The following is an 18,613-nucleotide window of genomic DNA, read 5'->3' on the forward strand; positions in this document are numbered from 1 at the left end:
CAAAAACTTAATATAATATAATGACCGCCACCAATAAATAATATATAAAAAGATTACACGGGGGAAGGGGTATAAACACTTATTTACACTGTCGTCTTCTTCTGAAGACTCTGGATCCTCTCGGTGTCAAGCCCTCGGTGCTTTCATACATCTTCTTCTGAAGACTCTGGATCCTCTCGGTGTCAAGCCCTCGGTGCTCTCGTGGCCTCACGACGAATTCTTCAAGAAGCTGAGTCTACCCCGGCCACAGGCTAGCCAAAACGCAGTTCCACTGGGGGCACCGCCGTGGAGGCCGTCAACCACAAGTCCAGCAGACAGCTGGCAGGTTCCGGATCAGCAATGCTGGTCAGGCCACTCCACGAGCGATACTAGGGTAGCGCCCTAGTCAGGAGCCTCGTGTGATACCACAGATCACTCTCCTGTCCACAATACCCCAGTGGTTAATCGTCTCCATCAGTCAGTCCCGGGTATGACAATCCTCAACTGCCGCTTCACAGGCAGGGTAACACCACAGTGTTCATCCGGGAGGCGACTCACAGCTGCTGCAGCAAAACACCTGGTGTCGAGACGGCTGCCTTGGGTAGACTGACTCAACTTCCCTTACAGCAGTCCCAGGTCGACTCTGTAAGCAGACACGTCATCAATAACAGGGACACACTAAAGCACCTCACTTACAGGCTCAGACACAAACGCCCACCTATCCACTCCATAGATGGCGTTGTCGTCTGAGCACCACCTCACCAGAGTCAGCAACGGCTGTGTTGTGAGCTGCACAGGACTGGAAACTGGCCCTTGTGGCCGGTACACTTCGTCCTCGCCAGGTGTCGTCGTTCATTTGGAGGGGGTATCGGGAGCTGACCCACAGATGGCGCGGTCGTCACTGCTCCGTGCTCGGACGCTGGGCTCGGGTCCGTAACAGTGTACCTGTCCTCACCCATCCTAAGTTTCATCACCTGTTCCTTCACTGTTGTCTTCCTCCTGATGTGACTGTGTAGTAGCTTTGGTTCGGTCTTGGCTTTATTAGCTATATCATTTTCATACCTTTTCTCAGCTGCTCTTCTCACACTAACATACTCGTTCCTGGTTCTCTGGTATCTCTCTCAACTTTCAAGTTTTCTGTTATTACGGAAGTTCCTCCACGCCGTTTTGTTCAGCTCCTTTGCTTTCATACATTCCCTCTTAAACTATGAATTCTTCTTTTGCTTCTCTGTTTTTTCCTGTGGGCTGAGTGTGAGCTGAGTTCAGCCTGAAAAGGATGAAGACATCCTTTTCCCCCGGAGACAAATTGCGAATTGTTTTTCATTTTTTATCATCAAATGTTTAAGTATTGTTAACAGTGTTAATAATTATGTTAATAATAATAATAATAATAATAATAATAATAATAATCTATATAAAGAAAAATGGAAATGTTCGTTTGTTCAAAATGGCTAATCACCAAAAGTTCTTCACCGATTGCTTTGAAATTTTCACACAATGATCCATTCACATCCGGCCAAGTTTTTGTATACATACTATATAGATGTCACGTCTCTGACGGTAACAAAAACATGCTTTTTCTGAAAAACTGTGTTTTTCTTGTGAGGGAAATCTTCGAAACCTCTTTACCGATTGCTTTGAAATTTTGCCACAACGTTGCATTCGAATAGGCGCATCTTTTTGCATACCTACTATATAGATGCCATCCCTGTAACAGGTAAAAATATGCGTTTTTGAAAAACAGCGCCATCTTTTGCACATAATACCAACATGCACGCTATACTAAATATGTCACGAATTTCATTTCAATGTTTCCGATTGCATTGATAAATTTGTTTTCATAGATTTTGATATATTTTATTTTTTATTGAATCATTTTGTGTGACATTGTGTTGGAATTGAGCTGTGTTGTTTACCATACCGTTCATTTCGTAAGAATAAGTACAGATACCACACCTGTGACAGGTAAAACTATGCTTTTCTTGAAAAACAGCGCCATCTGTTGCATGTAAGAGCAACACACATGCTATACTAAATATGTTACAATTCCATTTCAATGTTTCTGATCGCATTGATAAAATGAATTTTCATGAATTTTTGTTTATTTTCATTTTGATTTAATTATTTTGTGTGAATTACATTGGAATTCAGCAGTGTTACCATACCGTTCATTTAGTGAATATATATATTTTTTTATATTTTGTCATATTTTCATTTATTTTTTTAACTGTTTTTCTTATATTTCAGTGATGGGAACATCAGATCACTTGATATTCCCAATTTTCTGATGGGAACATCAGACCATTTGGGAAGGCATCGGACGAGGGAGTGGGGAATGGTGGGGAGGACGAGGGGACGAGGGAGTTTGGGATGGTAGGGACCAGTAGCAGCATCAACACCAGTAGCAGCATCAACACCAGTAGCAGCATCAACACCAGTAGCAGCATCAACACCAGTAGCAGCATCAACACCAGTAGCAGCATCAACACCAGTAGAATCATCAGCAACAGTAGCATCATCAACACTAGTAGCAGCATCAACACCATCAGCAGCATCAACACCAGTAGCAGCATCAACACCAGTAGCAGCATCAGCAACAGTAGCATCATCAACACCAGTAGCAGCATCAACACCAGTAGCAGCATCAACACCAGCAGCAGCATCAACACCAGCAGCAGCATCAACACCAGCAGCAGCATCAACACCAGTAGCAGCATCAACACCAGTAGCAGCATCAACACCAGTAGCAGCATCAACACCAGTAGCAGCATCAACACCAGTAGCAGCATCAACACCAGTAGCATCATCAACACCATCAGCAGCATCAACACCAGCAGCAGCATCAACACCAGTAGCAGCATCAACACCAGTAGCAGCATCAGCACCAGCAGCAGCAGCATCAACACCAGTAGCAGCATCAACACCAGTAGCAGCATCAACACCAGTAGCAGCATCAACAACAGTAGCAGCATCAACAACAGTAGCAGCATCAACACCAGGAGCAGCATCAACACCAGCAGCAGCATCAACACCAGTAGCAGCATCAACACCAGTAGCAGCATCAACACCAGTAGCATCATCAACACCAGCAGCAGCATCAACACCAGTAACAGCATCAACACCAGTAGCAGCATCAACACCAGTAGCAGCATCAACACCAGCACCAGCATCAACACCAGTAGCAGCATCAACACCAGTAGCAGCATCAACACCAGTAGCATCATCAACACCAGCAGCAGCATCAACACCAGCAGCAGCATCAACACCAGTAGCAGCATCAACACCAGTAGCAGCATCAACACCAGCAGCAGCATCAACACCAGCATCAGCATCAACACCAGTAGCAGCATCAACACCAGTAGCAGCATCAACAACAGTAGCAGCATCAACACCAGTAGCAGCATCAACACCAGCAGCAGCATCAACACCAGTAGCAGCATCAACAACAGTAGCAGCATCAACACCAGTAGCAGCATCAACACCAGCAGCAGCATCAACACCAGTAGCAGCATCAACAACAGTAGCAGCATCAACACCAGTAGCAGCATCAACACCAGTAGCAGCATCAACACCAGCAGCAGCATCAACACCAGTAGCAGCATCAACACCAGTAGCAGCATCAACACCAGCAGCAGCATCAACACCAGCATCAGCATCAACACCAGTAGCAGCATCAACACCAGTAGCAGCATCAACAACAGTAGCAGCATCAACACCAGTAGCAGCATCAACACCAGCAGCAGCATCAACACCAGTAGCAGCATCAACAACAGTAGCAGCATCAACACCAGTAGCAGCATCAACACCAGCAGCAGCATCAACACCAGTAGCAGCATCAACAACAGTAGCAGCATCAACACCAGTAGCAGCATCAACACCAGTAGCAGCATCAACACCAGCAGCAGCATCAACACCAGTAGCAGCATCAACACCAGTAGCAGCATCAACACCAGTAGCAGCATCAACAACAGTAGCAGCATCAACACCAGTAGCAGCATCAACACCAGCAGCAGCATCAACACCAGTAGCAGCATCAACAACAGTAGCAGCATCAACACCAGTAGCAGCATCAACACCAGCAGCAGCATCAACACCAGTAGCAGCATCAACAACAGTAGCAGCATCAACACCAGTAGCAGCATCAACACCAGCAGCAGCATCAACACCAGTAGCAGCATCAACAACAGCAGCAGCATCAACACCAGTAGCAGCATCAACAACAGTAGCAGCATCAACACCAGTAGCAGCATCAACACCAGTAGCAGCATCAACACCAGCAGCAGCATCAACACCAGTAGCAGCATCAACACCAGTAGCAGCATCAACACCAGTAGCAGCATCAACACCAGCAGCAGCATCAACACCAGCAGCAGCATCAACACCAGTAGCAGCATCAACACCAGTAGCAGCATCAACAACAGTAGCAGCATCAACACCAGTAGCAGCATCAACACCAGCAGCAGCATCAACACCAGTAACAGCATCAACACCAGTAGCAGCATCAACACCAGTAGCAGCATCAACACCAGCAGCAGCATCAACACCAGCAGCAGCATCAACACCAGCAGCAGCATCAACACCAGTAGCAGCATCAACACCAGTAGCAGCATCAACACCAGTAGCAGCATCAACACCAGTAGCAGCATCAACAACAGTAGCAGCATCAACACCAGTAGCAGCATCAACACCAGTAGCAGCATCAACACCAGTAGCAGCATCAACACCAGCACCAGCATCAACACCAGTAGCAGCATCAACACCAACACTTTCCGGTGAAGAAACACACAAGAACACGCAGGATTAATTCTCACTTTACAATTACAAGTAAACAAAGCCCGTCTCTCTTCCCCGAACACCTCAAAACACACTGACGCAATAAGCGAATTCCACCCTCTTGGAAAATGGCCTTTGAAATGGTGCAATTTTGGAAGAGAATTACGAGATCTCGGAGACAATGGTTCGACTCCCTGCTCAGAGGAAAAACTCCCCCTTCGCCAGGTTTTATAAGCCCGTGACCAGAGATAAAATGGATTATGGATTCGCTGTGTGGGGAGAGTGTTGATGTGTGGGACTTTACTAGCATGGATGTGTAGGGGTGTTGATGTGTGTGACTTTACTAGCATGGTCGTGTAGGGGTGTTGATGTGTGTGACTTTACTAGTATGGTCGTGTAGGGGTGTTGATGAGTGGGACTTTACTAGCATGGACGTGTAGGGGTGTTGATGTGTGGGACTTTACTAGCATGGATGTGTAGGGGTGTTGATGTGTGGGACTTTACTAGCATGGACGTGTAGGGGTGTTGATGTGTGTGACTTTACTAGCATGGTCGTATAGGGGTGTTGATGTGTGGGACTTTACTAGCATGGTCGTGTAGGGGTGTTGATGTGTGGGACTTTACTAGCATGGTCGTGTAGGGGTGTTGATGTGTGTGACTTTACTAGCATGGTCGTATAGGGGTGTTGATGTGTGTGACTTTACTAGCATGGTCGTGTAGGGGTGTTGATGTGTGGGACTTTACTAGCATGGACGTGTAGGGGTGTTGATGTGTGTGACTTTACTAGCATGGACGTGTAGGGGTGTTGATGTGTGTGACTTTACTAGCATGGACGTGTAGGGGTGTTGATGTGTGTGACTTTACTAGCATGGTCGTGTAGGGGTGTTAATGAGTGTGACTTTACTAGCATGGACGTGTAGGGGTGTTGATGAGTCTGACTTTACTAGCATGGACGTGTAGGGGTGTTGATGAGTCTGACTTTACTAGCATGGTCGTGTAGGGGTGTTAATGTGTGTGACTTTACTACCATGGACGTGTAGGGGTGTTGATGTGTGGGACTTTACTAGCATGGACGTGTAGGGGTGTTAATGTGTGGGACTTTACTAGCATGGACGTGTAGGGGTGTTAATGAGTGTGACTTTACTAGCATGGTCGTTTAGGGATGAGTCTTCTCGTTTGTGGATGAATAGGTATGTTTTATTTTGTGTACGTGAAGGGGCGGGCAATGAGTTGGTTATTGGTGTGTGTCAGTGAGGTTATCTTGAGGTTATCTTGAGGTTATCTTGAGATGATTTCGGGGCTTTTTCTTATTTTTTTTAGTGTCCCCGCGGCCCGGTCCTCGACCAGGCCTCCACCCCCAGGAAACAGCCCGTGACAGTTGACTAACACCCAGGTACCTATTTTACTGCTAGGTAACAGGGGCATAGGGTGAAAGAAACTTTGCCCAATGTTTCTCGCCGGCGCCTGGGATCGAACCCAGGACCACAGGATCACAAGTCCAGCGTGATGTCCGCTCGGCCGACCGGCTCCTCTGGGGAGTGGGGTAGGAAATGTGTAGAATGTGTATTTATATAACGAAAGTTGGGAAAAAGTGGCATTATAAATATGGTTGCATAACAGTGTTCATGGGCAGGGAGGAACAGCTCTTGGTTCGCCTCTTAACAATCAAGAGTTAATGCAACTTTACTCGAATGTGTCTATGATTTTGTCACTTCTACTTTTAAAGTGGTCGAATGTATTCACTGCAACCACCTGGGGACCTGGGCTGGGGACCTCGTAGCCTGGTGGATAGCGCGCAGGACTCGTAATTCTGTGGCGCGGGTTCGATTCCCGCACGAGGCAGAAACAAATGGGCAAAGTTTCTTTCACCCTGAATGCCCCTGTTACCTAGCAGTAAATAGGTACCTGGGAGTTAGTCAGCTGTCACGGGCTGCTTCCTGGGGGTGGAGGCCTGGTCGAGGACCGGGCCGCGGGGACACTAAAGCCCCGAAATCATCTCAAGATAACCTCAAGATAACCTCAGGACCTTCTTCATGTTCTTTTTCTGATTCATATGGAGTAGATACCATGCCGTTACTGCATACTCCATAATTGGTTTCATCTTAATAAATGGCTTTCAAGTTCTTCCTAACGAGGGGACAGTCTGCTCTCAGGCGTTGATTATCGGCTCACAAGGGAAGACATTGTAGTACATAAGCAAATTAAATGTACTCAGGCCAATAAGAGGGATGCAAAGGCTGTATGGGATATAACTGACAGGGATTGTGAACCATGTAGCGGAACCACTCGGACTCGTTCTAATATATATCATAACTACCCTCGTACAGCTTCTCTCATTATGAAAAATAACAAATGATAACTGCATAAAAAAAAATAACACAAAAATAACAAAAAATAACTGCCCGAAACGCTTTGCGTAATAGTGGCTTTAGGCATTGTATGTACTAGCTCTACCTATAACGCCAACAAACTTTGTAAAATCTCTTTATGTATGTACCTTACCTAAATAAAAATTATTATTATTATTATTATAAATCCACATCCTCTGACAAACTGAAATGAGTAAATATATTATATGACTACAAGTGTAATTCTGGAGACTGTATGCTCCAAAAGATATGCTTTACTGGAGACACTATTAACACTCTGAGTTGGCTCGCAGTTCAGTTGCAAGAAAGAGGAATTAAGCAACATCACTTGCCATGGCAGAATACTATCCTGAGTCGCCTGGACATCGTAAAATGCCCGTCAATCGTCACAGGCACGAGTGACCGAAGGTCTCTATGGGAATATCTTTGGATCAGTATAGTCGGAGCTCAGTATATCAGTATAATCAGATCAGTATAATCAGTATATGTGGGAGCCGGTCGGCCGAGTGGACAGCACGCTGGACTTGTGATCCTGTGGTCCTGGGTTCGATCCCAGGCGCCGGCGAGAAACATTGGGCAGAGTTTCTTTCACCCTATGCCCCTGTTACCTAGCAGTAAAATAGGTACCTGGGTGTTAGTCAGCTGTCACGGGCTGCTTCCTGGGGGTGGAGGCCTGGTCGAGGACCGGGCCGCGGGGACACTAAAGCCCCGAAATCATCTCAAGATAACCTCAAGATAGTGATCGAACCAGCATCTGCTAACCCCTGACGTGTGTTTTTACCCATTAACCACGATATACAAATCGGATCTGTTGCGATCCATTCGATGTCTGTTAAACCGAGTTGGTAGCCAGTCCAGTTTAAGACATGCGTCTGGGGTTACCTAGAACGTTGGTTCGATCCCCAGCTCCAAACATTTTTTCATAGATATACCACGTCAATGTGATTTCATTGTGTATGTATCTTGAGGTTATCTTGAGATGATTTCGGGGCTTTTTAGTGTCCCCGCGGCCCGGTCCTGGCCTCCACCCCCAGGAAGCAGCCCGTGACAGCTGACTAACTCCCAGGTACCTATTTACTGCTAGGTAACAGGGGCATTCAGGGTGAAAGAAACTTTGCCCATTAGTTTCTGCCTCGTGCGGGAATCGAACCCGCGCCACAGAATTACGAGTCCTGCGCGCTATCCACCAGGCAACGAGGCCCCTCAACAAGATAACAAGATGTCCAAACAATGTAACAAGATATCCAAAAATGCGCTAGGAAAGTCAAGTTGATATAAATCATATTAATATGTTCAAACGGCACGGTTCGAGAGGAGATTCATGCTTTCATGACAAAACGGAATATAAATGCTTATTTTTTTACCTTACAATGGAAGGAGGATGGAGGTAGGACGGAAAATTAATATCATGCTCCAGCTGGTGCCAACATCCAGTGTCGGGAGTTGACGCCGAAATGGAAATTTAATCTAGCAAAATTGTGTCGAAAGTATTATTGCTGGATATTCTCATCCAACCGTAACAGAAACGAGGGGAGAATTATGTGGCTCTTTTCTGTCTGTGCCTGAATGTTTGTCTGTCTCGTATGTGTATGGGTATGAGTGTGTATTCATCTAGCTTTACTTGCGGGGGTTGAGCTCTGGCTCTTTGGTCCCGCCCATCAACTGTCTATCAATTGCTCTACAGATCATATCTACATTCGAAACTGTGTTTGGAGTCAGCTTCTACCACATCAGTGTCTAATGCATTCAACTTGTTAACTACTCTGACTCGGAAAAAGTTCTTTCTAACGTCCCTGTGGCTCATTTGGGTACTCAGTCTCCACCTGTGTCCCCTTGTTCGCGTACCAGCCGTGTTAAAAAGTTTATCCTTATCTACTCTGTAAATTCCTCTGAGAATTGTGTAGGTAGTGATCATTTCTCCCTCTTACTTTTCTGTCTTCCAGTTTCGTGAGGTGCATCTCACGCAGCCTTTCCTCGTAAATCATACCTGGGACAAGCCTAGTGGTATACCTCTTAACTTTTTCCAACTTCATTTCGTGTTTGACAAGGTACGGGCTCCATGCTGGGGCTGCATACTCCAAGATTAGTCTTACATATGTGGTATACAAGGTTCCGAATGATTCCTTACACAGGTTCCTGAAGGCTGTTCTGTTAATAGCCAGCATTGCGTATGGCGCAGATGAAATTCTTTTTATGTGGGCTTCAGGAGACAGGTTTGGTGTGATATCACCTCCTAGATCTTTCTCTCTGCCCGTTTCATGAAGTACTTCATTTCCCATTCGGTATCCTGTGTCTGACCTCCTGTTTCCACCGCCTAGTTTCATGACCTTGCATTTACTTGGGTTGAACTTTAGTAGCCTTTTGTTGGACCATTTATTCAGTCTGTCTAGGTCATCTAGATAAAGAAAGACTATTTAACACAAGGGGCACATGCACTTTGGGACACAGGGGGAAACTGATTGCCCACCTGAGCCACAGAGATATTAGAAAGAACTTTTTTAGTGTCAGAGTGGTTGACAAATGGAATGCATTAGGAACTGATGTGGTGGAGGCTGACTCCATACACAGTTTCAGGTGAAAATATGAGACAGCCCAATAGCTTCAGTAACCAGTACATCAGTTGATTGACAGTTGAGAGGGAAGACCAAAGAGCCAGAGCTCAACCCCCGCAAGCATAACTAGGTGAGTATCACTAGGTGAGTACACACACACACAAACACACACACACACACACACACACACACACACACACACACACACACACACACACACACACACACACACACACACACACACACACACACACACACACACACACACACACACACACACACACTCACACACACACACACTCACACACACACACACACACACACACACACACACACACACACACACACACACACACACTCACACACACACACACACACACACACACACACACACACACACACACACACACACACACACACACACACACACACACACACACACACACACTGCACGTGGGCCACTGCATGGTCAGAGTGTACACAACTAGTTGTGATAGTGAAGATCATAACAAATAGTGAATAGGATAGTGAAGAAGTGATTGTAAACGTGTGGCATTGAACTATATCGGTGCTAAGAGGAATAAGGAGCAGAATACTGGTGATATATAGTGACAAGTTGGAGGGACCTACGCCTGGCAGCGGCGTGGATGGAGACAGCAGGCCTACACACCACTGTCAACAGTACTTAACACCTGTTTCTGCTGAGAGGATTTTTAATTGGCGGTAAGGTAAAGCCTCTCACAAAGTCAGTCAGTCAATTGGTGTACAGTGTTATTGTTTTTTAATAGTTAGTCTTCGATATAAGGTAACAAACTGAAACGAATATCAAGGGAAATGGGCGGCTCATGTGGGAACTAGTTTTCTGACACAAAAGTGTGAAAAACACTCCGCTCTACCTACACGGAGACAGCTCTCCCCCCCCTTCTCTAACCCCCACCCCCTCCCAACAGAGCAGATACTGTAAACACACTGCCTCCCAACCATATGCATTTAACAGTCCCTCTATAATCCCCCCACACACCCTCGCCATCCCCACACACCCTTGCCATCCCCTCCCTCTCTCCCACCTCGTCTCCCCCTTCAATACACACTCAGACACACCTACCTCCCTCCCCCCCTCTCTCTATCTCCCCCCCCCCTCTCTCTCTCTCTCTCTCTCTCTCTCTCTCTCTCTCTCTCTCTCTCTCTCTCTCTCTCTCTCTCTCTCTCTCTCTCTCTCCCTCTCTGTCTCTCCCTCTCTCTCTCTCTCTCTCTCTCTCTCTCTCTCTCTCTCTCTCTCTCTCTCTCTCTCTCTCTCTCTCTCTCTCTCTCTCTCTCTCTCTCTCTCTCTCTCTCTCTCTCTCTCTCTCTCTCTCTCTCTCTCTCTCGGGCAAAACATGGAAGGGACACGAACTCGGGCTTACGCACGCAGGATGTCAATCGCGGCTGGAACAAATTCAGAGGAAGGGGTGGAACAGGAAGCCTGGATGAAGGGAGTATTCCAGCAAATGTGGGATGAATTCAGTGAAGGACTGAGGGTAATGAGGGAGACAGTTGCCAACCTGCAGGATGAACTAAGGGCAGCAAGGGAGGAGATAAGAAGCCTGAAGGAGACTTCTCCACAATACCAGACACAAACCGTGCCTCAGGGAGACAGGAATGCTACTGTGGAGGGGACCTCCACACCTCAGCTCTCATTTGCTGAAATACTTAAAACGAGTCCTGAAGCTAGGTCTGCAGTTAAGGAAGTTGCCATGGAAGTGGCCTTCTCTCAGGAAGCAGCTAGATGTACTAGCCGGCTGATAGAGAGAAATAGAGCAGTAGTAGTAGCAGGCATTAAAGAACAAACAGGGACCAGACCAAAGGAGCGGAGAGACAAGGACAAAAACACGATTAAAGAGATCCTTAAAGAGGTAAGGATGGAGGGAGCTGAGCAAAATGTTGAAAAGGTTTTCAGGCTTGGAAAGTACAACAAGGACAGAGACCGAATGATAAAGGTGGTTTTCATGAGCGAAATCGCGAAAGAGGAACTGTTAGAAAGGAAGTGCTGTCTAACAGGTGTAGAGAAGTTCAAAAGAGTATTCTTGCAGAGGGATATGACAAGGGAAGAGAGAATGCAGGCAGCAGAAGCGAGGAAGGAGTGCAGGGAGAGAGAAAGGAATCAGGGAGCCTTACCCCCGATCCTTACAATCCCAGAGGGGAATGGAGAACCCTCCTCAAACAGTGCACTAGCCACAGGGAGTGCGGCACCACCCCCACATTCTACCCAACAGACAACCTACCTGCCCCAACCCCTGTCAGCCCCCCCCCTAAGTACCCACCTAAGGCACCCTCCCCCCACCCACCCCTCTCCTCCCACTCACCCCCTCCTCCCACTTCCCCCTCCCTTCTCCCCCATCCCCCAAGCCCTCCCTTCTCTCACATGCCCTTCTGTCCCTCCCACCCACAAGCCCTCCATTCTCCCCCACACCCCTAAGCTCCCCACTCTCCCCCACGCCACCTAAGCCTTCCCCTCTCCACCACTTCCCAAAACCCTCCCCTCTTCCTCAACCACCTCAGCCTTCCCTTTCCCCCCACACCCCCCAAGGCCTCCCCACTTTATTGCCCCCCCAAACCCTCCTTTCTCCCCCATCCCCCACCCCCCCAACCCTCCCCCTCTCACCCACCCCCCCTACCCTCCCCCCCTCACCCACTCCCCCTACCCTCCCCCTCCCCCCCTCACCCACTCCCCCTACCCTCCCCCTCCCCCCTACCCCCCCAAGCCCTTCCTCCTCCACCAGTCTCCCCATACCAGATCCTCCCAGCCCCCGCTCACCCCAGACCCCACAGGTTCCCCCCAGAGGAGAAGCAGAAGAGAGTTAGTTTCAGGGCAATGTACTCGAACATAGATGGGATCACAAGCAAGGCAAGTGAACTAAGGGAAAGAGCACAAGAAGTGAACCCAGATGTAATTGGACTCACTGAAACAAAACTATCTGGAATTATAACGAATGCCGTGTTTCCCCAGGAGTACACAATAATAAGGAAAGAGAGGGAAGGTAGGGGAGGAGGCGGAGTGGCCCTACTAATGAGAAAGGAATGGAATTTTAAGGAGATGGCTATCCCGGGCTGTGAGGGTTTCAGAGACTACATAGCAGGCACCATGACAATGGGAGGACCAAGGATAGTAGTAGCAGTAATATATAATCCTCCACCAAATGACAGAAGACCCAGTCAAGAGTACGAAAGCAACAACATGGCAGTTAACACTATAATTGAGAGGGCAGACTCTTCTGCCTGTAGAAATAGATCCCACCTGCTTATTATGGGCGACTTCAATCACGGCAGGATTGATTGGGAGAACAAGGAACCGCATGGAGGCGAGGATACGTGGAGAGCCAAACTACTGGAGGTGGTGACTAGAAACTTCTTAACCCAGCATGTCAGAGAACCCACAAGGATGAGAGGAAACGACGAACCAGCGAGACTCGACCTGGTTTTCACCCTGAACGACTCTGACATAAGAGAAATCAGTTTTGAGGACCCATTAGGAATGAGCGACCACAGTGTATTGGTGTTTGAGTACCTGGTTGAAGAAGGGTTATTGAACTCGAGGAGGGATACCGAGACCAAAAGGTTAGCATACCGAACGGGAAACTATGAGGAGATAAGAAAATTCCTAACAGATATAGCATGGGAAACAGAGCTCAGGGAAAAGACGGCCCAAGATATGATGGACTACATCACGCAAAAAATGCAAGGACGCAGCAAACAAGTTTGTCCCAGCCCAAAAGGAAAACAGGGAAATGAAGATGAGAAACCCATGGTTTAATCAGAGATATAGGCTAGCTAAGCAGCAAAGTAAAAGGGCATGGAGAAACTATAGGAATAACAGGACACTGGAGAGCAGAGAAAGATACCAGAATGCCAGGAATGAATATGTCAGGATGAGAAGAGAGGCAGAAAGACAATACGAAAATGACATCGCAAGCAAGGCAAAGACTCAGCCTAAATTGTTGCATAGCCACATTAGGAGAAAAACAACAGTAAAGGAACAGGTTATGAAATTAAGGTTAGGGGCAGAAGGATTCACTACAAACGACAAGGAAGTGTGTGAGGAACTGAATAAGAAGTTCCAAGAGGTCTTCACCTTAGAGCAAGGAGAAATCCTAGAGATAAGAGAGGGAATAGCTAACCAGGAACCACTGGAAGAGTTTGAGATTACCAGCGGGGAAGTAAGGAAGTGTTTTTACTAGAGTTGGATGTGACAAAGGCTATAGGCCCAGATGGAATCTCCCCTTGGATACTAAAGGAAGGAGCAGAAGAACTGTGCCTCCCACTCTCCATAGTGTATAACAAATCACTGGCAACAGGGGAACTGGCAGAAATTTGGAAAGCTGCTAACGTAGTCCCGATATACAAGAAAGGGGATAGACAGGAGGCACTGAATTACAGGCCAGTGTCCCTAACCTGCATACCATGCAAGTTGATGGAGAAGATTGTGCGAAGAAAGCTAGTGGAGCACCTCGAGCGAAAGAACTTTGTAACACAGCATCAACATGGATTCAGGGATGGCAGGTCCTGCCTCACAGGGTTACTTGAATTCTACGACCAGGCAACAAAAATAAGGCAAGAAAGAGAAGGGTGGGCAGACTGCATATTTTTGGATTGTCAGAAAGCCTTTGATACGGTGCCGCACAAGAGGCTAGTGAAAAAGCTGGAGATGCAGGCTGGAGTGAAAGGGAAGGTACTCCGTTGGATACAGGAGTACCTAAGTAACAGGAGACAACGAGTCAGTGTGAGGGGTGAGGTCTCAGATTGGCGAGACGTTACGAGTGGAGTACCGCAGGGATCGGTCCTTGGACTTATACTGTTTCTGATATATGTAAATGATCTCCCAGAGGGTATAGAATCGTTTCTCTCAATGTTTGCCGATGATGCAAAAATTATGAGGAGGATTGAAACTGAGGACGATAGTAAGAGGCTACAAGATGACGTAAACAGACTGAGTGAATGGTCCAACAAATGGCTGTTGAAGTTCAACCCGATTAAATGCAAAGTAATGAAACTTGGCAGTGGAAACAGGAGGCCAGATACAGGATACAGAATAGGAGATGAAGTACTTAATGAAACGAACAGAGAGAAAGATCTAGGAGTTGATATCACACCAAACCTGTCTCCTGAAGCCCACATAAAAAGAATAACGTCTGCGGCATATGCGAGGCTGGCTAACATCAGAACAGCGTTCAGGAACCTGTGTAAGGAATCATTCAGAATCTTGTGCACCACATATGTAAGACCAATCCTGGAGTATGCGGCCCCAGCATGGAGCCCGTACCTTGTCAAGCACAAGACGAAGCTGGAAAAATTCCAAAGGTATGCCACTATACTAGTCCCAGAACTAAAAGGCATGAATTACGAGGAAAGGCTGCGGGAAATGCACCTTAATAAGACACTGGAAGACAGAAGAGTAAGGGGAGACATGATCAAATCCTACAAAATCCTCAGAGGAATCGACCGGGTAAACAAGGATAAACTATTCAACACTGGTGGGACGCGAACAAGGAAACACAGGTGGAAACTGAGTACCCACATAAGCCACAGAGACGTTAGAAGGAACTTTTTCAGTGTCAGAGTAGTTAACGGATAGAATGCATTAGGCAGTGATGTGGTGGAGGCTGACTCCATACACAGTTTCAAGTGTAGATATGATAGAGCCCAGTAGGCTCAGGGATCTGTACACCAGTTGATTGACAGTTGAGAGGCGGGACCAAAGAGACAAAGCTCAACCCCCGCAAGCACAAATAGGTGAGTACAAATAGGTGAGTACACACACACACACAGAAACACACACACACACACACACACACACACACACACACACAGCGACAATCTCCACATGGTATTCAGTTTATTGGACTCGTACCCGCTTAACACCATTGGGAAGGCTTACTTTGATCTGTTCTCTACAAAATTTCTTTTGACTCCTTATATTTTCTGAGAAAAACTGTGGTTAAGTGTGCGGGAAAATGTTTACTGATCAAAAAAGTTGCCATGAAATTGCAATTCTTAAATTTATATCTAACATGAACACGCAATTTACTGCACGTTATGTAATGCACGACCTTATAGCTAAACTATTTTCCTGAAAAAACAACAATGTTTTTGTCGACTTTTTCCATAATCCGTATCTCTTTATATGTGTGATATGATAGAGTGATATATATATATATATATATATATATATATATATATATATATATATATATATATATATATATATATATATATATATATATATATGTGTGTATATCACGAAAATAAACACGTGATTAATTAATATATATATATATATATATATATATATATATATATATATATATATATATATATATATATATATATATATATATATATATGTATATATGTGTGTGTGTGTGTGTGTGTGTGTGTGTGTACTCACCTATATGTGCTTGCAGGATCGAGCATTGACTCTTGGATCCCGCCTTTCTAGCTATCGGTTGTTTACAGCAATGACTCCTGTCCCATTTCCCTATCATACCTAGTTTTAAAAGTATGAATAGTATTTGCTTCCACAACCTGTTCCCCAAGTGCATTCCATTTTTCTACTACTCTCACGCTAAAAGAAAACTTCCTAACATCTCTGTGACTCATCTGAGTTTCCAGTTTCCACCCATGTCCCCTCGTTCTGTTATTATTACGTGTGAACATTTCATCTATTTCCACTTTGTCAATTCCCCTGAGTATTTTATATGTCCCTATCATATCTCCTCTCTCCCTTCTTTTCTCTAGTGTCGTAAGGTTCAGTTCCTTCAGCCGCTCTTCATATCCCATCCCTCGTAGCTCTGGGACAAGCCTCGTCGCAAACCTCTGAACCTTCTCCAGTTTCTTTATGTGTTTCTTCAGGTGGGGGCTCCATGATGGCGCGGCATACTCTAAGACGGGTCTCACGTAGGCAGTGTAAAGCGCCCTAAAAGCTTCCTCATTTAGGTTTCTGAATGAAGTTCTAATTTTCGCCAGTGTAGAGTACGCTGCTGTCGTTATCCTATTTATATGTGCCTCAGGAGTTAGATTAGGTGTCACATCCACTCCCAGGTCTCTTTCTCGAATCGTTACAGGTAGGCTGTTCCCCTTCATTGTGTACTGTCCCTTTGGTCTCCTGTCACCTGATCCCATTTCCATAACTTTACATTTACTGGTGTTAAACTCCAGTAGCCATTTCCCTGACCATCTCTGCAGCCTGTTTAAGTCCTCTTGGAGGATCCTACAATCCTCGTCTGTCACAACTCTTCTCATTAATTTTGCGTCATCTGCAAACATTGACATGTGTGTGTGTGTGTGTGTGTGTGTGTGTGTGTGTGTCTGTGTGTGTGTGTGTGTATGTGTGTGTGTGTGTGTATGTGTGTGTGTGTGTGTGTGTGTGTGTGTGTGTGTGTGTGTGTGTGTGTGTGTGTGTGTGTGTGTGTGTGTGTGTGTGTGTGTGTGTGTGTGTGTGTGTGTGTGTGTGTGTGTGTGTGTGTGTGTGTGTGTGTGTGTATGTTTATATGTGGATCTTTACTCTTTCAAGGAGTCGTCCGATCTAAAATAGATGGAGTAAGAAGGAGTAACAGAAAGAGGAGGGGGGTGATATTCTTACACTTCTCTGTCTTGGCAACATCAGTCTAGATATGGCGTAGTCGCTCTTCAAGGGCATCCGCTTATGTCTTGTTTCCCCAAGACGGTATCGCCTTTCCTGTTACGACAACGGAGTTCAAACAATTGTGGATACCCCGACGTGTTCCCCATGGTACCCAACGTGTGTTCCTGATACGCAACCTGTGTTCCTGATACCCAACCTGGGTTCATGATACCCAACGTGGGTTCCTGATACCCAACCTGGGTTCATGATACCCAACGTGGGTTCATGATACCCAACGTGGGTTCCTGATACCCAACCTGGGTTCATGATACCCAACCTGGGTTCATGATACCCAACGTGGGTTCATGATACCCTACTGTAGTTTCACGATACCCAACGTGTTCCCATGACTCCCGACGGCTCTCCATGACTCCCGACGGGTCTCCATGATACCCGGCGGCTCTCCATGATACCCGACGTGTCTATGATACTAGACTTGGGAGTATGCTCCCCGACGTGGGTTCATCAGGCAGCTGGCCGTTTTCCTCAAAGCTTGCATTTTGTATTTCCAAGTCTAGGACTGAGGTAAACATGTAGGGTCCTTCTCTAAATAAACTACTCTTTTGACATTGTTCTTACACTTATACTAAGTTAATTTCCATTGTTACTTTACGGCTTGATTAATTCATCTTGTGTAATATACGTCATTCCTAAATACATTACTCTATCGTTAGTTAGAGAAACTATTTAGCTTGACTTCGTTAGCAGTACAGCAAACAGTGGAAGTGAAGAGTCTTGAGCGCTTGGCCCACCTGTGGTGCAATCAGCGAAGAAGCACATTGCCTTACCCTCCAGGAACCCTCGCAGGTATGGAAGAACACAATGGGTGAATTCAGATCCTCTGCTTTGCATAATACACCAACGAGAGTATGCAAAATATATACAAATAGTCAGGGAAATTGTGCACGTAAAGAATGACAGCGAATCCTTCCTCTCTCCTTATTTTGTCTTTCGGGAGAAGTGATCTTATCATTGTAGTTCTTGAAATGAACTTTTGTATGCAAGCAATAATCTCTTTTATTAATACATTTATAGCACTTAAGCATATTTCTTAACTTAAGGAGCTGAGCAGTTACTACTAGAGCAGGAGCTGAGCAGGCACCACTTGAGCAGGAGTTGAGCAGGTACCACTTGAACAGAAGCTGAGCAGTTACTACTAGAGCAGGAGCTGAGCAGGCACCACTTGAGCAGGAGTTGAGCAGGTACCACTTGAACAGAAGCTGAGCAGTTACTACTAGAGCAGGAGCTGAGCAGGCACCACTTGAGCAGGAGTTGAGCAGGTA

The 18,613-nt window shown here is 46.1% G+C and overlaps 1 protein-coding gene across 1 annotated transcript in view; it reads left to right on the forward strand.

Annotated features, from left to right (window-relative positions):
• The first annotated feature begins 2,349 nt into the window (after positions 1-2,349).
• The window catches only part of LOC138354162 (ice nucleation protein-like), a 95,538-nt gene continuing 79,274 nt past the window's right edge, over positions 2,350-18,613 (forward strand). Inside the window, exon 1 of the mRNA XM_069308051.1 lies at positions 2,350-2,686. Coding sequence (XP_069164152.1) covers positions 2,350-2,686 — 337 coding nt within the window. The remainder of the gene's footprint in view (positions 2,687-18,613) is intronic.

Source organism: Procambarus clarkii, chromosome 61 (assembly GCF_040958095.1).
Source record: "Procambarus clarkii isolate CNS0578487 chromosome 61, FALCON_Pclarkii_2.0, whole genome shotgun sequence".
Classification (NCBI taxonomy): domain Eukaryota; kingdom Metazoa; phylum Arthropoda; class Malacostraca; order Decapoda; family Cambaridae; genus Procambarus; species Procambarus clarkii.